Source organism: Notolabrus celidotus, chromosome 5 (assembly GCF_009762535.1).
Source record: "Notolabrus celidotus isolate fNotCel1 chromosome 5, fNotCel1.pri, whole genome shotgun sequence".
NCBI classification, from domain to species: Eukaryota; Metazoa; Chordata; class Actinopteri; order Labriformes; family Labridae; genus Notolabrus; species Notolabrus celidotus.
Genome location: NC_048276.1, coordinates 39,200,801 through 39,224,173, shown reverse-complemented (window position 1 = coordinate 39,224,173; position 23,373 = coordinate 39,200,801). Strand labels below are relative to the sequence as shown.

Genomic DNA, 23,373 nt, shown 5'->3' with positions numbered 1-23,373 from the left:
GACCTTCCTCTGAAGAATTCGTTTTCTGCGAGAGTGGAACCACAGCAGAGGCCCGTTTCTTTCCTTCACTCTAAATCAAATATACTGGGGCACTGGTGGCCTAGCGGTCTAAGCACCCCACATACAGAGGCTACAGTCCTCGTCGCAGGGGTCGCCAGTTCAGTTCCCAGCCGCGACCATCTCCTGCATGTCTTCCCCCGCTTTCCACTCCCCACATTTCCTGTCTCTCTCTTATCATTAATAATAATAAATAAAATAAAATTGATTTTTAGATTCAGGCTTCCCTCTAAAAGCCTCCATCAAACTTCACAGAGAGTCCTCTACTTACATCAATCCTGAAGTCCTCCAGACGTTTGAACTTGCTCAGGCACTCCTGCAGTTTGGGGTCAATCTCCAGAGTCTTTGTTTTGGAGTACTTCAGGTAGGCCCAGAATTTCTCCAGTCCATAAAGCTGGCCTGAGGACAGGAGAGGGAGAGAGGTCCCACAGGGAGGTTAGAGAGTCAGCAGATAAAGGGTTAAATTAAAGAAACTACACTTCTTTGATCGTTTCTGGATTCCCTCACCAGCCTCGTAGTCCTTCATGGTCTCCTCCTGGAAGTCCTTAAAGATATCCGGCCTGAACTTCTTCTCTAGACCGTAGCTGTAGTACCTGAAGAGGCACTCCAGACCGTACCTGCGACACAAACACAGAGAAGAACACGCCGCGTTAAGCACAGAGAGATCAGGTATACCAAGAACAGATTTCATATCTGAGATACAAACTACACATGTGGACTGTTCCAGTCTTCACGCCATCAGAGGACCCGGTCTCACCTGTATCCTTCTTTCCCGTCCTCCACCACCAGCTGTCTGAACTCCTCATACATCTTTCTGTTGAAGTGATCTCGCAGGAAAAACGACCAGAAGCGGAAGAGCGTGTTCATCTCCTGTGATTGGCCAATGCCGAGCCGCTTCCTCTCTGTGATTGGTGGAGAGAAATGAAAGGTTACTTAGATACAACATGAGCAAAGATTAAAAAACAAACATCCGATGTTCCCTCTGAAGGTTTCACTGATGTGTAGTGTGTGTACCATTTAGGCAGCGCCGGCGATACTTGTGGTAGACGTGTTGCGTGAAGCCGTTGTCTTTGAGCAGCTCGTGTGACGGGTGCTGGAACTTGGGGAGGGACTGAGGCGTGCAGCCGATGTTTCCGAGGACAGGCGTGCCCTCTGACGGGCTGGCGTTCGAGCTGAGGGAGGACAGAGAGAGAACAAGGACATCGGTGAGGACGCTTTTACGTCTGCTGCTCCACGGACGTTTCTGTCCCAGTGTTTCAGCCGAAGAACGAAACAGTTCGCTTGATTTGGTCATGTGAAAAAATCAAAGCTGTTGATGAACATCCTGAATCTAACGCAGGATACAGATATTATTCTGAATATGATCTTTCTCTGTGAAGTGCAGCTAGTAGCAGCAGCCGGCCTCACCTGACAGAGGCGGTGCGAGATCGATGCTCCCGTGAGTCCATCACCCAGCCCACGTGACACTCCATGGGGGGATTTGAGCTGTGCCTGGTCTTCCTCTTCCTGGGTGTCTGAGAGGTTAAGAGACAAAGTTTAGAAAGTTAAGTTTGTTTGCTTTTTATCCATCCATCTTCTTCCGCTTATCCGGGTCCAGGTCACGGGGGCAGCAGTCTCAGCAGGGAAGCCCAGACACTCCTCTCCCCGGCCACCTCCACCAGCTCTTCTGGGAGGATACCGAGGCGCTCCCAGGCCAGCTGAGAGATATAATCTCGCCAGCGTGTCCTGGGTCTCCCCCGTGGCCTCCTCCCAGAAGGACATTCCCGAATAACCTCCCTAGGGAGACGTCCGGGAGGCATCCTGACCAGATGCCCGAACCACCTCATCTGGCTCCTCTGGATGAGGAGGAGCAGCGGCTCTGCTTTGAGCCTCACCCGGATGTCTGAGCTCCTGACCCTATCTCTAAGGCTGAGCCCAGACACCCTGCAGAGAAAGCTCATTTCAGCTGCTTGTATTCGTGATCTTGTTCTTTGGTCACTACCCACAGCTCGTGACCATAGGTGAGGGTCGGAACGTAGATTGACAGGTAAACTGAGAGCTTTGCCTTCGGGCTCAGCTCTCTCTTCACCACGACAGACCGGTACAGCGTCCGCATCACTGCAGACACCGCCCCGATCTGTCTGTCAATCACGTGCTCCCACTTCTCCTCCCTCATGAACAAGACCCCTTTGTGTCCTCCTCTCTAAACCACAACACGGACCTTTCCCTTTATCTGATGCCACCCTCACTCAGGAGGCCTTCTTACCTTGGCATCGACGGGCCGACTCTCCTTTACCACAGGGTAGAAGCGCGGCGTCATTGTCTGGTCTTTCCGGTGTGGCGTGCGGGGCGTGCGGGGCGTCCGGGCACTGCGGTAGTTGGGCGAGTCAGGCACAGTAGTGGGGAGCGAGCGAGCTATCGATGAAGGCTCAGGGGCACCGAAGAGTTTGTTCGCCAAAGCGTCTGTGGGGACTGAGGAGGACATGGGAGATCAATCAATCAATCTTTATTTGTATAGCACCAAATCACAACAAATGTTATCTCATGACTCTTTCACAAACAGAACAGGTCTAGATCACTCTATGTCAAATTATGAACAGAGACCCAACACCAAGACAGGATAAGACTCAGTCTGACCCCACCTTAATCCACCAGGAGCATTACACCTCACAGTATTTAGCTAGTAACAATGTCATGAAGAATGCTTCACTTTGGACTGAGCAAGCCTGAAATCAAACTTTGAACGTGAAAGAAACAAATCTAACTTCACTACCTCCCTGAGTACAGAATGACTGCCCTCTTAAAGTACTTTTAACCCTTTATTAACAAAAAAGGACAATTAACTCATGATAAAGTGCACAAACTGATGATTAAAGTGATCAAAAGAAAATAGGAAAAAATAACAGTCAACAGAAAGTACAGAGACCCAGCTCACCCCCTCTCTCTAACAAACAAAGAAAACAGGTGGCCTAAATTTACTAAATATCCCCGCCCCTAACACATGACCTGTAAATAACCTGATTAACTGACCCCACAACAAACCAGATCGTAAACAAACAACAAAAATAAAATCACAAAAAATATACAAACAATAAACTACCCTAAAACCTCAAAATAAGATTAACACTGGAATCCTTCATGGCTCCGACAGTGAAGGACAGAACAATGTGTGAAAGAGGACAGAAAGGCTCTTTGTGTGGAGCTGAACTTTCTTTTGTCTCCCTGTGTGACTTTAAACAGCCCCCCTGTGTCCACCTTCTGATCTGTGGTGTGTGTGTGTGTGTGTGTGTGTGTGTGTGTGTATGTGTGTGTGTGTGTGTGTGTGTGTGTGTGTGTGTGTGTGTGTGTGTGTGTGTGTGTGTGTGTGTGTGTGTGTGTGTGTGTGTGTATATATGTATACATGTATATATGTATACATATGTATATATGTATATATGTATACATATATATATGTATATATGTATACATATATATATGTATATATGTATATATGTATGTATGTATGTATATATGTATACATGTATACATGTATACATATACACATATACATATACACGCTCTCTATCTTATTACATATTAAACCAGTGGTGTAGACGGGCTCCCCTCCTCATGTAAAGACACATTCAGATGGAGACTGATCAAATAAAAACATGTGTAAGGTCAGCTCTACAACTTGTCCTTACTTTGCTGGGGTCGAGGGGGGCCTGGTGGGACCTCCTGGTTGGGGTCGACGGGAGGTTCGGGGGTCAGGCAGTCAAACTCTTCGCGACTGATCAGGTGGACCTTCTTGAAGGCCTCCACCTCTTGCTGTAAAAAAAGGAGAGAAAGGAACATTTGAAACATGAAGACATTGAAAAGGTAGCTACAGATGTTAGCAGGTACCTGAATCATCTCTAATGATGTGTTCACCAACACACTGACAGAGTTCAGAACGCAAGCAGGCATATGGATAAGAAGTCAGGGGAACAACAGACCTGATCTGCAGTAATCTGGAGATTGAGATGCAGCAACAAAACATGGCCGCCAGAAAGACTTTTTTCACCCTCATGTTGACGTCTCTGTTACTGTTCTGATGCCAGCACACCGATCAGCTGGGTAACATCAACACAAACACCCTGAATCTTCCACCAGTTACTACCTCCTGACAACACAACAGGTCCTGCTCCTGCTACAGCAGCCCATCCACTCAGATACTAACACCAAAACACAAAACAAGTCAAGTGTGGGGGTTTCACCAAGACCCTGATGTGGACTCACACTCTGCCCCTCACTCCTCCAAGTGTCCTCAGATCTGTCCATCTTTGTCTCCCCCTGCAGCCCATCAGCCAGACCCATCAGGCCGAGTCCGAGCGTGTGCGGTTTATTTATAAAAAGTGCTCTGTTCCACACACAGCTGGATGCGTGCTGGCGAGCACGTGAAGGCCTCACAATGAGCTCAACAAAGATACAATGGGCGGCAAGGACAAAGTGAACGGTGTGTTTCCATGTCCAGAAACAGCTCGGACTGAAGAGGGAACACAAACAGCATCTGGTCTTACGCAGAAACTGCTTCAGAGGGACTCCGGTGGAAGCTGTCAGAAGAGCTGCTGTGACTTTCTGTCACTGCAGGTTGTGTCGTGTGACTGTGTTACCTTCAGGTGCATTTAAATTAGGGATGTCAATTTAAAGTATTCTCCGTGATCAATCTTTGGAAATGTTCAAGATCAATTAGTGATTAATCATCAAAAACAATGACTAATGTGCTTTTTGCCCTGAATCATTTTTCCTTCACGACACAGTGTATATAACTGACAGTATTAAATAGCTAGGGATCATATGAAGGTGTTCAAAATGTTAAACAAGCTGAATATCAACGTGTGGAGCAGGCTTAGAAATAATCTCAGTGGACATACAGTTATAAAAGTGAAGGCTCAGACTTCAACAAGGGAACTGAACAGAAACATATTTCAGACTCACAGTGTCCAGTTTTCTGTCTACTCATTCCTATTAAGAAAAATAAGCATGTGAACGTGGTCATGTGTCAGCCGGGAGCGCTACCGGGTCATAATCAGTCTGGCGATGAAGAAAAAAGCGCTCATGGAGACCTGTCACTCAGCTGCAGCCCCCAGCTGAGTGTCTCCGCTTTGAGCAACACCTTCAGTCAGCTGATTCTGAAACATGCTTTAAACTTCAAACACCTCCCTGATACCTGAACCAAATATTAGACCACATGATGTTTGTTCCACGTAATAGAAATCCCTAACTTAAAGGCAAATGATGTGATTTAGAAAAGTCCCACTGACACCTGAACTCATCCTGTTAGAGTCCTTATTAACTGCTGAGGCCACAAACGTTACATTGATTCATGCAAAATAGAATTATCATCAAATCAAATGACTCAGACTCTCACACACAACCAGTTAAAGATGTACAACTCTGGACTGTGGACCGATCATCATGTGTCTGTCTTTGATTCCTCTTCAGTCTCTGGGTCCTTTAGCGTCCCTTTAAACTTGAACTTATGTGTTGTAGATAACTTTGTGACCTGACCTGACACTGACTCCTCCTCAAGAAGCTGAGGTTTATTCTTTTTTCATTTACTAGCTTATTGACAAGAACGTGACAGGATGGTGTTCTCCTGGTTCAGGTCCAAGACTGTCACATTGCTGTTAAATATATTTCTCTAAGGTAGACAGACTTTGGATTTGTAATGGTTCACCTGTCCAATGAAACAGATGTGCAGTGTTTTTTCTCCTTGAACTTAAACAGGCAGTTCAAACAATGATTATTGTCTTACCTTGGTTGATTCTGGAGGTGTTTATTGATTTATTGGAGCTGTTTCTATTCATTTATCTCATGTTACGATGCTCTCTTCTTTGAACGATGGGAGGTGGATGTATTTTATGACTTGTTAGTTTGTTCTGATTGTTTTGAGTGGTTTCACGTTAATCTTGTAACTGGATGTCATCATTTAGCTGCATGGTGTTAATAAAGTGAACCTTTTGGGGCATGAGGACTTTAAATCCAGTCCAGATTGCTATTGCTTAAAATGAGGTTTCTCATTTCCCTGTTTTGGAAAGTGTTACGTTCACAACACGTCCTTATATCTTCAGAGTGAGGATGTGGAGACATTGAAGGGAAAGTCGGTGCTGGTTTGATAGAAAATGTTGACTTTTTAGAACATTTTTAGAAAAAAGGTTAATTATAGTCAAACCAGAGTTGAGTGAAGTGAAACTGTGTGGTCTGGTATGTGTGTGTGAGCCAGCTGAGAAACAGGACATCTCATTCTGACAGAGGAACAGGACCTGCTCTCTGTTATTAAATAAAGAGTGAGTAAACAAAGAGGTTATTCAGTAACAGAGACACCTGTTTGAACGTGATGGAACCAGGAACTGGCATCCTTGTTTTTTGGTGACTATTAAAACTGAAAGATGTGTTTTTTTTCTAATCTATTTCCACCACACAGTCACACAGTCATGTGGTCTGCAGCAAGAACTGCAGCAAGAACTTGACGTGTCACTCTTCATAAGCTGTGATTTCAATCAAATGTTATCTGAAGTGCTTTTACAAACGCTAGATCGTACTCTATAGGCGTTTTTTGACAGGAGAAACTTTACCTCTAAACTACGTGCATTTCGACCGGTGGACCCAGGGAGTACATTTAGTTCAGTGGTAGATAATCCCCCCCCTAAAAAGCCCCTGGTAGGGGGGTAGTACTTTTCAAAGGTCCCGGGACTTTCCGGGGGCAGGGCCTGCAATGCTGAACATGTCTGATTGGTAGATCAACCTCAGTGTTTTTATTCCTCCCTCCGTCCACAATAACATCACACACATCTGTGATTCTCTTGATTTCTCTTTCTTTCATTAGTTTTGATTTGTTCTATCTTTTTTGTATGTGTGTGTACTTTTCAAAAGAAGAAGCTGTGATTCTCTTGATTTAGCAGCTTGTAACAGTAGTCTTGTCTCAGCCCACAGTGAATGTGTCTCTCCTCCCGGTGTTCTGGTTTTAAAAGTGACCCTGTAAACTGGAGACCTTCAGCTGAACGTGTCAGTGTTTGTGGAGTTTACACAGCTGTTGAAACACAGAGGGAGTTCCTGGGAATGCAAACTAGTTTAGTTTTTATTAAGATTTCAAAATATCCTCATCAGATATTTAATGATCGTCTAAAGACGTTTATGAGGGATGCATCCGGCTGAAAGTCTCCAGTTAACAGGGTCGCTGTTTAAACCAAAACACCGGCCGATCTCTGTCACGGCTTTTTGAGTTCAAAAGGATTTTAAAGCCGTGTTGAAACGTCTTTGCTACTCGCGCTTATCTCCTCTCATTAAATGTAATCAGATTTACAGACTCAAAGAGCCGTCACTTTTTAGATTCTCAGTTCTGCACATTGTTTTTAACCTGTTACAAGTCTGTGCACGTTTTACTGCATCGCTGGTTTTTGTAAATATATGTAAATTTACTTATTTAGTTGTGTATATACTTCTTAAGATATGCTTGTTTTACTTTCTTTAATTTGAATTGCAAATTTTTAAAAAAATCTGCTGTAACACTTTAAATGTCCCCGTTGTGGGATGAATAAAGGAATATCTTATCTTATTTCTCAGCCTGGGTTAAGTGAAGTGCCTGATGAAGGTGTTATGATGTAATGACCTCAAGAAAGTTCAAAAGGAGTGAATCCTATAAAGTCAGAGTCTGTTTTGGTCCTTCCTGTCGTCAGTTTCATGATTAGTTCACTTCTCTAAACTAACAGACCACAGCTACTCATCAGACCAACCCGAGGTAACTCTAAGAGAGACTTCTGTCTTCATTCTGACCTCCTCAGAGATGGTCTGGACTTGTCTCTCTGCTGGAGGATCAGGGTCACAGTGGCAGCAGTCAAAATGAAAACCTCTCCACCCCTCCACAGATCACCCCTGAGAAATGCCCTCACCTTGATGGTGGCGTACTCCGGCTCGTATGTGTCGTCCCACAGGTCCTGCTCGTAGTAGAATAGCCCGTCGTTGATCACTTTGACCAGCTCGCTGCTCAGTTTGGACCGTGACGTGTGCTGTCCCGTGCGGTCACCCCCTGGGTGCTTCCTTAGGTAGGGCGGTGTCTGAGTCACGATCAAGATCTTGTTGACGTCGTGGTCATCGATCTCGCCGTCCGTCTCCTCGTCCGACCAGTCGGTGAAGGTGTTTCGGCGACCGTCCATCTGCTCCATCTCCTCGTCGAACATGAAGTCCAACTCCTCCGGCTCGTCCGGCTCCGCTCCGTCCTGATCACAAACACAAACACAATCTGTCTTTAGGGATTCTCCTGATCATGAATCTGAACCTGAAACAACAAAGTTCAGCTCAGAAAGTCCTTCAGAGTTATTTCATAGCCAGATGAGAAACATTATCAAGAGGATGAACACAAGAGGGAACAAAGTATGCAGCTAATCCACAACCCTGTCCCCTCCACCATCTACTCCCACCACCCCTCTTCAGCCGTCCCATCAATGAAATGCAGATCACCAAAGAGAGACTCTCCATCGCAGATAAATGTAGCTTTAACACATTTCCTCACTCACCTTAGTTCCTGAGGGAGCCGGGGAGGGCGATGGGCCCGGCTGGGGGCCCGACTGGGGTCCCGGGGAGCGAACAGAGTCCTCCTTTTCCTTCGGCGGCTGCTGCTGCAACGAGGGGGCCTTCATCGGTCAACCACACCAACCACACGGAGAGAGGAGTGCAACAAGACGAGGAGAGAGATCAGAGGAAGAAGAGGGAGGACATAATATAATCAAGAGGAAGAACAAAGTGCAAAACAAACAACAAACAAGTCTCTCTATCTAACATGTTCTTCTTGACATGATGATAGACTTAATCAAACCCCTGACCTCAAAGCAGCATGGTCCATATGAAACATTTACATCCAACAGTAGCCATCATGTATGAGTGGATGCGTGAGTGGGGGCACTGAGTTTCACCTTCTCTGTGCTGACCTTGGGTCTGGCCGGTGACGGTCTGGGCCTCTTCTTAACCTCTATCCAGGACTCAGAGTCCAGGTCTGGGAGGCTGGCGGAGAGGCCTTTAGGCATGGTCTTGAGGTTGGAGATGTCAGATTCAGTCCTGTTCTGATGTTTTATGGGTGTGGACACCCTGGGAGAGCCTGCAACACACACAGAGGGTCACAGAGAACATCTTTAATGATCACAGAGCTCAGGGTCACTGAAATGTGAAACTACAATATGAAGAGGATGAACACTAATCTGTATATCTATAGAATGAACACTTCACTCCTTCCACAGTGGGACTCTGATCTCACCTCTGGGCTCCTCCGTCAGCTGTCGGGGGACAAACTCAGGGCAGTTGATCAGTTGGGAGAAGTCAGTGTGTGTTTGGTTCAGCATGCCCAAACCCGGCAGAGGCCACTTCTCCGGGTCCACCTTCCGACGGATCTTCATGTCGATAACTTCCACTTCTTTACTGTCCTTCAGAGACTGCCAGCAGAGGACAGAGGTTGGTTAGGAAATGAAGCAGTGTGTTCATCTCTGATCAGAGAACATTAAAAGAGCTTTAACTGACTCCTGATGGAGCAGGAAACAAATCTAACCTTCATTAGCAGGGTTCTTATTGCTCCTCATTTGTGTCCAATAATAAAAGAAAACACCAAACTCAAAACTCACTTTATGGCCAATAAGCACACAATAAAAATGTCCCCATACAGCTGACGAACATTACATCTAAAGGCATTTGTCGACCGGTGGACGCAGGGAGTACATTAAGTTCAGTGGTAGATAATCCCCCCCCTTAAAAAGCCCCTGCCCCTGTCCACAATAACATCACACACATCTGTGATTCTCTTGATTTCTCTTTCTTTCATTAGTTTTTATTTGTTCTATCTTTTTTGTATGTGTGTGTACTTTTCAAAAGAAGAAGCTGTGATTCTCTTGATTTAGCAGCTTGTAACAGTAGTCTTCTCTCAGCCCATCGTGAATGTGTCTCTCCCGGTGTTCCGGTTTTAAAAGTGACCCTGTAAACTGGAGACCTTCAGCTGAACGTGTCAGTGTTTGTGGAGTTTACACAGCTGTTGAAACACGGAGGGAGTTCCTGGGAATGCAAACTATGATTAGTTTTTATTAAGATTTCAAAATATCCTCATCAGATATTTAATGATGGTCTAAAGACGTTTATGAGGGATGCATCCGGCTGAAAGTCTCCAGTTAACAGGGTCGCTGTTTAAACCAAAACACCGGCCGATCTCTGCCACGGCTTTTTGAGTTCAAAAGGATTTTAAAGCCGTGTTGAAACGTCTGTCTTACTGCCCTCTACTGGTCTGGTGGTGTGGTGCATTTACTTTTTTTTCTCCATACATCACTGGCCTGATTTGCACAATCTACCCGGGACTTCAGCCCGCGGTCGAATTGTAGACAACAATGGGGGCACAGGAACCTTTTAGTTCAGAGTAAAGTAGTTCTGAAGGCTAAAAGACCCCAGAACCCTTGGTGGAAATGCACCTTCAGTGACTCAGTAACAGTCACTTGGATCAATGCTGAGATCAGAGTTGTGAAAGTTCTCTTCATGGATTATTCAGAGAAGAGACATGAGGACTCATCACCTCTACAGCACATCTGAGATTCAAGGACGAGGAAAGAAAGGAGGTCGTGGCTCTAAAAGATCCATCATCACTGATTGAACAAACACTCTTACCTCCATGATGACGCTGACGTCGGTGGTGAGCGCCTGCACTCGGTGGAAACTGGCGATGAGCTCGACAGGCAGGAAACCCTCCTGATCCATCTTCCTCCTCAGGAAGAAGTCTCGCTCCAGGTTGTCCAGGCTGAAGTAGTACTCGCTGCAGAGGGAGGAGAGACACGCTCAGACTTATAACAGCACACACTGATAATTAAGATACTCTGGATTTAACACGGAGGGAACCAGACACAAGTGAGGGCAAGAGGAAGAGATGGTGAAAGAAGAGGAGATGAAAAATGGGAAGAGAGCACATGACGCAGGATTCATGAGACACTTGGTGTGAAATACTGTTCAAAAACATCTGACAGTCTGAGTTCACCTGAGTAGTCGGATTTGAAGGGGGCACTGAGTCCACATGAGGAAACTGTTAAGCTCCCTCAGTAAGATGCCAAAAACACACTACTGTTCTTTTTCATCTGCCAAACTCTGACTGCTAACAAATAGATCTCACACTGAGCTGGGCGACAGACAGCGTGCTGCTACTGAGAGCAGAAAAATACTCTGATATCAAATACAACACATTAAAAAGGGAAAATCTGCTGATTACAAACCTTGAGTCATCAGTCAGGTTTGAAGTGGATCAAAAATAAACACATCTGAAGAGGTTGACTTTTACACGTCACTCAAAAACCTGTGGTTCTTATAGACCCCAGTGAGTGAGTGCAGGGGGATGATTTAGAGAAATACTGCACACAGATACACCACCAGTCAAAAGTTTGGACACACCTTCTTATTCAAGGATTTTTATTTATTTTAATTATTTTCAACATTGTAGATTAATACTGAAGACATCAAAACTATGAAATAATCTGGTTTTCCCATAATCTGGATTACAACAGTAGTCAAATAGGACTATCCATTGTGTACTAACCCTACCTCTGAACAACACAACTGATGGTCTCAAACACATTAAGAAGGCAAGTCATTCTACAAATGAACTCTTGACAAGGCTCATGTTCATTAGAAAACCATTCCAGGAGACCACTTCATGAAGCAGACTGAGAGAATACCAAGAGTGTGCAAAGCTGTCATGAAGGAAAAAGGGGGCTACTTTACAGAATCTAAAATATTTGGTATTAATCTACAGTGTTTACAATAATTACAATAAATACAAACCCTTGAACGAGAAGGTGTGTCCAAACTTTTGACTAGTAGCGTATATAGGAATCAATACGCTGCAGGGACCTCTGGAGTTATGGGATGGAACAATACGCTTACATAGATTTAAATGCCGGTCTTGACAATGAAGAGAAGAAAAGGGTTCTTCAAATAAGAGGGATCATGATTAGGATCCTGCTTTATGTCTCAGAGAGCAGGAAGACGCCGGGGTTAGGAGAAGTAACGGCCACAGGAGAGAGTCACTTTGGACTTCATTGATTTCCCAGAGCTGGAAGCCTAGAGAGCTGATTTCAGATGACTTCAGATTACTGGCACTGCATCCTCCAGTATTGTGAACTACAACATACAAACTGACATCAGAGAACATCACTGTGAGCCTGTGTAAAGACAGGGACCCTGGCTGCAGCTGGATGCATGCAATGCATTCTGGTACATGTAAGCCTTGATGTCTCAACTCTGCAGGAACACACACTAAGAAATGTCCCCATAAAGCGCTATCAAGTAGGGGTGTAACAATTCATCTGCTACATCGATGTCTTCATTTATCTTCCTATGATCCGACTACATGGATCTGTGCTCGGCAAGTTGTCCTTCCAGACGACATATATGGATCTAACATTGTTTTAAAAGGTCATACATCGATTGTATCCTTACTAGGAAATAACACATTGGATTTAAACACAGCAGACTTTATATGGATGTGTTTTTTTTACACTTTTAATGATAAAGACATTAAATGTTACTTAATTCAAGCTGCCTGTCTGTGACGTCATCACCACGCAGCAGCAGACAACAAAACATAGCATGGTGGATGGCAGAGGAGAAGCCAGCGAGCGAGGAATGATCAAGCCACCATTGTGGTCCAGTGTGTGGAAACACTTTGGCTTTTACAAAGACAGAGATGTTCTAAAGAAGTGTCTCACTGTTTGTAGGATATGTAAAGAACTAGCAGGTAAACCTGCTGTTGAAATGTTGGTCGCACTTACTGAACTTTTATTGAATACTGAAAATGAGAGCAGAAAGGTTAACCTCCTGTTAATTTAACCTGAAGTGTCGGTTGAACTTTATTCAAATTAAATGTGAATGCATTTGCCATTAATTGTTGTTTACTTGTTTGTTTATATCCATAATTAATTATACCTGATTCCCTTACAAGAAACATCAGGACTCTAGGACTGTCCAGTATCAAGGCATTTATTTCACAGTCATACTGGTTGAATTTTGGCTAAAAAGTTACTGAATGGATTTCAAGTCACTGAATCGATTCGGATCGTATCGTTCTAAATGAACCAATATCGTCCTTTAATCGTATCTGCAACCACGAATCATGATACGAGTCGAATCATTATACGAGTCGAATTATTGTTAAAAAGAATCGTTAGACCCCTACTATAAAGACAATAAGACCTTTGTAGATTAAACGTAACACTACTCTCTTCAGGCTGAGGAGTGTGAGCTCTCATCAGGTCCTCTGCAGGTCGCTGTAAGAACACAGATTGAATGTTTGATGTCTGTCCTCAGTGACTCAGTAACAGTCACTCAGATCAATGCTGAGATCAGAGTTGTGAAAGTTCTCTTCATGGATTATTCAGAGAAGAGACATGAGGACTCATCACCTCTACAGCACGTCTAAGAAGATCTGTGTTCATGAAACTCACATCTGCCTCTTGATGTAGTCCTTCAGCAGGTCCTGGTCCACCGAGAACAGGTCGTTGCTGCTCATGTTGTCGTAGTAGTAGGTCACCGTATTGCCGAACTTCTGCCCATACGGTGCGTCCTTCATGTCGTAGGACTTGTAGCCGTAGTGGTACTCGTAGTGGCCTTTAGAGAGACAGAAGGAACCAGTTAGAGGTTTAGATGAGGTCCTCCCAGTCGTCTTTAACAGCAGAAGTTTCACACCACGATGAAACTACTTCTGAGTGTTTCTGATCCTCCTTTTCAGACACTTAACTCATCTGTATCTCTTTTCTTGCTACTCTTCTTTCTGCTGAGCTTCTCTGCTAGCTGGACTTTGAATGTGTTGCTGAAAATGAAACCACATAAGACAAGGTGCAGCTCAAATTGGATCACTAGGTAAGTATTTCAAGTAAGTTTAATGAGTTAATACATCAACCATCAAACCTCCTTTACTTAACTCAACTTCTAAATGGGAGGGAGTTGGTCACGTTTGGGAAATTGAAGAGCCACAGAACTCAGAACTCAGAAAGTGTTTGTTTATTTCTAGTAAAAATGTCTCATTAGATTTAATAAAAGCCACTTTCACCTTACAAGTCCAGATCAGCGTCATATCTTAAGATATGAAGATATAGGAGATAAGGCTCACAGAGTCAGTGACTTCTTTTAAAATCTCTTCTTAAAACCCATTTTTACAGACATGCTTTATGTGACTTCATCCTTCTAACTGCTTTTACTTCTGTTTTATTATTACTATTAGCTTTCATCTAACTAATTAATTATTTTAAATTGTATTTGATTATTTATTGTTTTAATTTATTTATTTATTTTTATCCTTTTCACTTTGTCTAATTGTTCCGATTGGGATGTCATCCTCTCATTCTGAAAACCTCTTTGATTGTCCTTTTAATGATTTTATTTACTTATCCATTTTTATTTATTTTATTTATTTATTCATTTTATCCTTGAAAAACCTCTTCATAATTTATTGGTCTATTATCTCACCACTTCATTCTGTTTAGTTTACATGTATTCTCTTTAACCTCACGTTGTATTCTGTGTTGTTTAAATTCCTCCTCCCTGTTTGTCAAAAGGTTTACTTTGTTATTCAAACCATGCTTTGTTTGTCAAAGCACTTTGTAAACATTTGTTTTTAAAGGTGCGTTAAATATTAATATTATTATTATTAATATTATTAATATTATTATTATTAATATTATTAATATTATTATTATTAATATTATTAATATTATTATTATCAGACCTGAGGAGATTATAATAAGTAAAATCTCATTTTCTAAATATGTACTTGTGGAGTTTCTTAAATAAGAAGAGTGTTAACTCAAGAAGCTCAACGTCCATTTAGGCAGATTGTTTGTTTACTCATAAAAAGCACTGCAGGTCTGATTTTTGACTTTAATATCTTGAAGTAAGATGATTATGGTAACTTTTCCAGCTAAAGTGGGTTTTTTTTATACTAATGAGACATTTTGACTAGAAGTAAAACAAAACACTTGATCTTTTCGGAGTTGTTATCATGATAAGGATTACTCTTTCTTATGAATTCTTCATCAAAGACTACACTAACATCTGACTTATGGCTGCACTGTGTAGGAACAGAACTATATTAACTTATCTGGAGGGGTCACAGCTTTTAGTTTCATTAAAACTTTCAGAATGATAGTTTATGTTTGTTGTGGTCTAAACAAATAATTGAAAAAGTACATTTAAAATGTGCAGACAGAATCCACGTTTTATTTTAAGAAGTAATGAGGGAGCAGCACACAGATCTGTTGTCCTGTTTGTTGTCTTCCAGACAAACATGCAGAAAAACATTCAAATATCTGAAACTGTCTTCAGACAAAATAAAAAGAGACAAACAGTTTGACAGTGGAGACAAATAAAGGATGTATGTTAGTGAGAGTGCAGCGGAGTGTGAGCACAGTAAACACTCAGAGACAACAATCATCTGCTCAGAATGATCTCTGAGCGATTCTTCAGAGCAGATCAGAGTCAACAAAGACCAGGACCAGAACCTGGAGCTTATTTAGTCCTCCACTTCTCTTGTCTAATATTTGTTTTCTCTTCTGTTTAATCTTCTAACATCCAAAGGTACCAGAGCTCTCCCTCCATCACTCAGGGGTGGGGAGGGGAGACAGAGAGGGAGGAGGAGGGGAGACAGAGAGGGAGGAGGAGACAGAGAGGAGGTGAGGAGGAGGAGACAGAGAGGGAGGAGGAGGGGAGACAGAGAGGGAGGAGGAGACAGAGAGGAGGTGAGGAGGAGGAGACAGAGAGGGGGTGAGGAGGAGGAGACAAAGAGGGAGGAGGAGGGGAAACAGAGAGGGGCTGGGGAGGGGAGACAGAGAGGGAGGAGGAGGAGGAGGAGGAGAGGGAGGAGGAGGATCGGGGACAGAGAGGGGGTGAGGAGGAGGAGACAGAGAGGGAGGAGGAGGATGGGAGACAGAGATGGAGGAGGAGGGGAAACAGAGAGGGAGGAGGAGGAGGAGGAGGAGGAGGAGGAGGAGGAGGAGGAGGAGGAGGAGGAGGAGGAGGAGGAGAGAGGGAGGAGGAGGAGGAGAGACAGAGAGGAGGAGGAGACAGAGAGGGGGTGAGGAGGAGGAGACAGGGGGTGAGGAGGAGGAGACAGAGAGGGAGGAGGAGGGGAAACAGAGAGGGGCTGGGGAGGGGAGACAGAGAGGGAGGAGGAGGAGGAGGAGAGACAGAGAGGGGGTGAGGAGGAGGAGACAGAGAGGGAGGAGGAGGATGGGAGACAGAGAGGGGATGAGGAGGAGGAGACAGAAAGAGGGTGAGGAGGGGAGACAGAGAGGGAGGAGGAAGAGGGGAAACAGAGAGGGAGGACAATGTGAGGGAGACTCCTGCCAAAACCAATAGTCCTTCAGGGAAAACTCTCCTCTTCTCTCCTCTTCTCTCCTCTCCTCTCCTCTCCTCTCCTCTCCTCTCCTCTCCTCTCCTCTCCTCTCCTCTCCTCCTGGTTCTGGACCCTTTCCTCATTCCATCCAGCAGATCTCTGTTTTCTCTGGAGCCTCAGTGAGGCCTGTTCAGGGTCACCAACCACAGAGAGCAGAACCAGCCTGAACACAAGTCTCACTAAGAACCACTCTACTTGTTAAACCAAACTACATGTTAAACTACACAAAGTCAACGTTTTTAAACGAGAAGAGTTCAGAGAATACTTTAAAAGGAGGAACAACACTGTGATTCTTTCTCTCCATGAAGAAGAAGATGGTTGTGTCTGAACTCTGAATAAAGTCTGCAGCAGGTGATGAGCTGGCTCTCCTTAAAAGAGCAGATCACAACTACTACAGGCTATACAGCTACTATACTGTTTACATCTAAAAAGAGAGAAACATCAGGAGGGAGGGAGGGAGGGAGGGAAAGAGGAATTACAGGACGATGGAGGAATGGATGGAAGGATGAAGGGAGGGAAGGCGGAATGGATAGATGGAAGGAAGGAAGGCTGGAAAGAGGGTGGAGGGATGGATGGACAGAAGTAACGTGGACCTGTGAAGTGGACTTGTAAAGTGGACCTGTGAAGTGGACCTGTGAGGTGGACCTGTGAAGTGGACTTGTGAGGTGGACCTGTGAGGTGGACCTGTGAGGTGGACCTGTGAGGTGGACCTGTGAAGTGGACCTGTGAGGTGGACCTGTGAGGTGGACCTGTGAAGTGGACCTGTGAGGTGGACCTGTGAGGTGGACCTGTGAAGTGGACCTGTGAGGTGGACCTGTGAGGTGGACCTGTGAAGTGGACCTGTGAGGTGGACCTGTGAGGTGGACCTGTGAAGTGGACCTGTGAGGTGGACCTGTGAAGTGGACCTGTGAGGTGGACCTGTGAGGTGGACCTGTGAGGTGGACCTGTGAGGTGGACCTGTGAGGTGGACCTGTTGGGTCTCAGGTTGTGTTGCTCTGGATGTTTTTTGCTGCAGAGACTTTGTAGTCTGTAACCTTTGATCAGTCCCTCTTAGTTGTGAAACATTAACAATGTACTGGTTCCTGGCTTCATGTCTTTACAGAGCACCAGGCCGGTTTCTCTCCTGACCCAGGTTTAAGTCATCAAACCTTTACCAAGACTAAAACTGTTTAACTGCTTCACTGCTGAGATCAGAGTTGTGAAAGTTCTCCTCATAGATGTTTATTCAGAGAAGAGACATGAGGACTCATCATGTCTTCAGCACGTCTGCAGGTCAAACATCTTTAATGTACATAATGACCTGATGTTCCTGCTTCATATGAACCCTACCCCCCTGTGAGTCCACCTCACAGAGATGCAGCCTCCACATCTCTGTTCACTGTGATGACAGACACTCAGGAGGAGCTCTGGACAGATCCTCAGCAGAGGCTTTGTATGCTACTGTTGTTCCAAGAACCAAAAACAGAAACCACAGGAGAGGGGAGAAGCTCTATTTACGTCCAACGCTTTCAATGACAGGAAACTAGCGGTTAGTTTTAATTCCAGTGTTTAAATTTGTGTGTGTGTGTGTGTGCGTGTGTGCGTGTGTGTTTGTGTGTGCGCGTGTGTGTGGTAGCTCACATACCTCTCCCACTACCTCGGCCCCGTCCTCTGCCTCTGCCTCTCCCACGGCCGCGACCTCTGAACCCTCCACGGAATGGCGCTCCTTCACTCTTCACGCTGGACACCTCGTCGTGGTCGTCACGCCACTCTCGCTCGTACTTCTGACTGTGCCAGTCTGCAGGGAAACAACGGTGAGCACACACAATCCACTCTTAAGAAAACTAAAGGAACCCCGCTTGATGCAAATGAAAGGAAATGTCCAGCAGATTTAAGATTCAAAGAAAGAAACTACTTGAACTTGTAATCTGTTGCACAAAGAGATCAAATCCCCTCTAATCCCACCTCCTTTATTTCCTCTGAGTTTCAGTCACTTCTACGCTGCACGTTTAGCAGCGTAGTTATCAAAGCAGAAGTAGCTGATTGCTGCGAGCACACACTTTCCACATCCTGCTGCTGAGTCATGCACACTGTGGAGGCCCCATCCACAGCTATAGTACAGATGCAGAGTAATACAAACAGAGTCATTTCTGCTGTCACATGCTCTCATAAGTCAAACAGCAGCAGCAGCCAGCTAATAACCGCTGGCATTTAAAGCTCCACGTGAAACCAGCCGGGTGGGATTTCAGACTCATTTCCTTAAACTCAGACCCAGATGCTTTCTTCAAACTCCAGCTTAAGTCTGTAGAGTGTGTGTGCGTGTGTGTGCATGCAGGCTAATATTATGGTTCTAATCAGCTATTTGAAGTAACCTAGTTATTTGTTGTGTATGCAAACTTTGTATCCTGGTTTTAGAACTCAGGACTCTGATAGAAACCAGAATACAGCAGCACGTGAACAACTGATTCATTGATCTTATTGATCGTTCCATGAGTATAGTGATTCATTTGGTGAGCAATTAAGATTCAACTGCACAAAGACTGTCAGAAACATGCCTGCTGTTGTGATCATGTAAACAGAGATATGTTGTGATTAAACAATGTTACTCAGGGGGTCAAATCTGGATCCTTATGAGAACATATCTGAACTTATCTCCAAAGTGTGACCTTGAGGAGTGCACACACAGTTTTTGGTTTCAATATCAATAGGTTCAAGTCTGAAAACTGTATAGAAAACTAAATTAAGATCAAAATGAAAAAAGGCAAAGCAAGAACAGCTGAAGACTTCAGAGGGCTGGGATCAGGTGTTCATGCGTTATTGAGCATGTAAAGATACTCATCGGAGGGGGGTGACATCGCAGACTGACCTCTGAGGTCGTTCCTGGCGTTGGGGGGCACGCGGGGGTTCTCGTTCTGTCTGCTGTTGTTCCTGGAGGCCGAGCGCTCCCTGGGACCCTCAGACTTCACCTCGATCATCAGAGGAACCCACTTGTGTTTGTTTCCTGTTTGAGACGAAAGAGCAAGGCAGCGCGGTCAGAAAAGAAAAACATCACTTCATCAGAATCCCTTTAGTCCCTCACTCAACATTCTTCCTCATCATCATCATCAAAGTGTGAAGAGCTGAGGATGAAGAGCTCTGAGCGAGAAGAGGGAATATCTTCTTTCTTAAACTGGATGAATTTGGAATAACTGATCTTAATTGACTAAAAGCTGCATGTTTGCATTTACATGGCAGCTCTAAAGACACTAGCATGCAAAGATGACTTAAACACTTCATCCACATCACTGACTCCTTTATCATCTAAACATAAAATAACAGTATTCACTGTTTCATTAAATACATTTAAAGCTCCGTCTTTAGACCGATGTTGATGGAAGAAAAGTTCTTATTGGTGCACAGAGCAGAAGATATGAAAAGAGAGGCATTAGTTGAAACTATATCTTTATATATTTCTGTATTGGTGTTTCTAATCTTATATTGTATTTATTGTTCAGAGTCTTTGAGTTCTTGGAAACACTGAGCTCTGCTGGCTTTTGAAATGATCTTGATTGCAAACTTTTTCCATCAATCCACCCATGTAAAAATACAAACTGAGCAGGGATCATCTCACCACAGACAGTACTAGGATTCAATAACACAAACTGGTATTTAAAACCATTAAAATCACAGTATGTAGAAAAGAAGAAGCAGCCAGTTGCTTTTAGGATATAAGACCCATTAGGTTTAAAATCTCAATCCTTCATTTGATGGATCACTTCATTAGATTCATTCAGACTTTACGACTCCTCCCTCTGATCACAGAACAGTATCCTGTACTCTGTGCAATAACTGTGTAATACACTGTGCAATATCCCTGCCACTTTAACATCCTTATATACATCTCCTTCATTCCCAACGCTTTTCTACATAGCTAATTGTAACTATTTTGCGCTTCTGTATATACTTTAATTTAATTTTGCTTTGTTTTATTTTTTCATACTTCTTTTATTTAATTAAATAGAATTTTATCCTATTTCATTTCATTTCTTTTCCTTTCTTTTATTATATCTTATCATTTTATTTTATTTTATTTCATTTTTTGTTTTGTTTAATTTTGTTAAATTTAATTTAATTTAATTTAATTTGTATTTTTATCTTATTCTATTCCTTCTTCTATGAATATTTTGACTTTATTACATACTGTTTATAAGAGCTCTATAAGGACTGAATTTCCCTCCCGGGATAGAGTATTTCTCATTCGGATTATTCAGCTGACAACCCTGCTGATTGATGTGGCAGCTTGAACTCGCTGCAGCACCTCGGCTGACCAGCAGGGTGCATCAGATGTAAGCTGTTCACAGCAATATCTTGTTGTAGGTGTGTAGTGTGTAGTGTGTAGTGTGTAGTGTAGATGTGTGGGTGTGTGAGTGACAGATACCACATGCAGGGGGAGAGAGGAGCCGGTTTAAGCCACGTGGCCCTGAGTCTATCTGCTGTCTGAGAGAAGAATAAAGACCAGTATGGCCGGCCAGAGACCACGCCGAGTCAAGACTACAGCAGCAGTGACACACATAATCTACAACTTCTACTGACTTCATCTGATTGGCTCAGCATGAGTGTGACTGATTGATCTTTTTGTTTATGTTGCTTCAGTGCTGTGATCAGAGTTGTGAAAGTTCTCCTCATTGATGTTTAGTCAGAGAAGAGACATGAAGATCTCATCACTTCTACAGCACGTCTGCAGGTCATCTATTTTCAAACAAAATGACCAAGACTAAAAAACTGTTACATACACTACCACTCAATGTTTGGACACACCTTCTCATTCAATGGTTTTTATTTATTTTAATTATTTTCAACATTGTAGATTAATACTGAAGACATCAAAACTATGAAATAATCTGGTTTTATCATAATCTGGATTACAACAGTAGTCAAATAGGGCTATCCATTGTGTACTAACCCTACCTCTGAACAACACAACTGATGGTCTCAAACACATTAAGAAGGCAAGTCATTCTACAAATGAACTCTTGACAAGGCTCATGTTCATTAGAAACCATTCCAGGAGACCACTTCATGAAGCAGACTGAGAGAATACCAAGAGTGTGCAAAGCTGTCATGAAGGAAAAAGGGGGCTACTTTACAGAATCTAAAATATAAAACAGATTCTGCTTTGTTTAACACTTTTTGGTTCATTCAATAATTCCATATATGTTCTTTCATAGTTTTGATGTCTTCAGTATTAATCTACAGTGTTTACAATCATCACAATAAATACAAACCCTTGAATGAGAAGGTGTTTCCAAACTTTTGACTGGTAGTTTAAATAAAGGCTATTCACTCCAAACAGTCAGATAATGCTCTATCACTACGTCAGCACTTAAATCAAGTTAAATAAATGAACATAAACTGTTCTTTTGTTATCTCATGGTCATGTGTAGTGAACATACTGCATGTCTTTTTAAATGATTTGTTTAAGTTGTTTTGGGTTACTTAATTTGTTTTTAACTCCTCAGGGATTTCCCTGCTGTCTGTGGTTTCATGTTCTGGAGAGGCCGCAGAAAAGTCTAAAATAAGACCAGAAAATTTGAGGTTTGGAGAGTGAGGGGTAAAATTAGGAAAACATGAATGTTAAACCAGAGGAGCCAACTTACATAGAGCTGGACTGTCCTGACTGTCCTATTAACACTGTGATTTGTAGAGCACTCATTATAAGCCTTAGTGGGTAAAGTCAGTCATACCAGTATCTATGAGGACACACAATCTTGGGACTTTTTATGACAAATATATACCAAAGAAAGAACTCAGAAACCTCCTGAAGGGACAACCCCATTGTTTCCCTGAAGACTGAGAGCTTCTGAATGTGTCAAAATAAAAATCTAGCACTTTAAATGTATGAAGATAAGAAAAGTTCATGTGGACAGTTAATAAACATGGAGGAGGTTTTTAAAGAACCTGTCATTGTGAGAACTGTTAGGGGGAAGAACCTGTTAGTGAAAAGCTTGTGTTTGTCATTTCTTTTGTATGGGAGTCATTTTGTACTAGAGATGGGCAATGATTTTCAAATATTCGTTCACTTTGTAAAAAATCGAAGAGTTACTTATATTTAATATTTTCTCATTTTAAAAGTAAATTTTTTCATAGTTTTTACCGGTGCCTGGTTGTAATACAGTATTCCCTCCAGAAGGTGGCTACAGAGCGTCTTAAAGCTGTTTGCTAACTGCATTAAGAAACAGAAGAAGAAGAATGCCAACTGCATTAAATAGCAAAAGAAGAAGAAAACATTAGCGACAGTCGCAGCGATTTTCTCTGTTTCTGAATCTCACACTACTACACATGTCAGAGAATGAGCATGGCTGTAACATGTACACACACTACACTGTGTCACAGAAACACTGACATAAAGATAGAGACAGACGCTGTCAGTGCCCACTACTAGCAGCACCTCGTCCGTGTTTGTGTTTGTGTGTTTGTGTTTGTGTTTGTGTGTGTGTGTGTGTGTGTGAGTGAGTGATTATTTGAATAATCGTTGAATAGATGCCAATGATTATGGAATAGTATTTTGGCTTGAAATGTCCATCCCTCCCTGTTTAGTAACATCTCAGTCTTATAGCTGTGTTTACCTCACGGAGGTTAGAGGGATTAGACAGATTAAAATCAGAGAGGCATGCCCTTCATTAGCACAGGCTTGGGTTTACTATCCCTCTGTCTCCTCACTCTGACTGACTGATCCAGAAGATTCACCTTTTTTCTTGGGCCCGTTCTTCTGGGAGTCATCGTCTCCGTTCTTCTCCTCTCCAGAGTCGTCCGACTTGGCCTTCAGGTTCTCCTTGCTCTCCTCGATGCTCTCTCTCTTCTCCTTTGACTCCTTCTTGGCTGTCGTCAACCTCTTCGGGCCCTGGAGGGGAAACAGGTTGAAACAGATAGACACTTCAGAACGAGCCGCAGGAACAGTA

The 23,373-nt window shown here is 43.3% G+C and overlaps 1 protein-coding gene across 5 annotated transcripts in view; it reads right to left on the bottom strand.

Moving 5' to 3' along the window:
• Positions 1–23,373, bottom strand: part of larp1 (La ribonucleoprotein 1, translational regulator) — an 84,415-nt gene that overhangs the window by 5,525 nt on the left and 55,517 nt on the right. For 3 of the 5 annotated variants that reach the window (XM_034683359.1, XM_034683362.1, XM_034683360.1), the window contains 16 exons: positions 23,162–23,315; positions 19,302–19,436; positions 18,081–18,233; positions 13,512–13,674; positions 10,690–10,834; positions 9,305–9,479; positions 8,967–9,148; positions 8,571–8,687; positions 7,947–8,273; positions 3,720–3,843; positions 2,303–2,508; positions 1,465–1,571; positions 1,072–1,229; positions 815–959; positions 565–674; positions 329–456 (listed from right to left, as the gene is read on the bottom strand). In XM_034683359.1, coding sequence (XP_034539250.1) covers positions 329–456; positions 565–674; positions 815–959; positions 1,072–1,229; positions 1,465–1,571; positions 2,303–2,508; positions 3,720–3,843; positions 7,947–8,273; positions 8,571–8,687; positions 8,967–9,148; positions 9,305–9,479; positions 10,690–10,834; positions 13,512–13,674; positions 18,081–18,233; positions 19,302–19,436; positions 23,162–23,315 — 2,529 coding nt within the window. The remainder of the gene's footprint in view (positions 1–328; positions 457–564; positions 675–814; positions 960–1,071; positions 1,230–1,464; positions 1,572–2,302; positions 2,509–3,719; positions 3,844–7,946; positions 8,274–8,570; positions 8,688–8,966; positions 9,149–9,304; positions 9,480–10,689; positions 10,835–13,511; positions 13,675–18,080; positions 18,234–19,301; positions 19,437–23,161; positions 23,316–23,373) is intronic. The other 2 variants (XM_034683361.1, XM_034683363.1) reach the window with 1 other exon arrangement.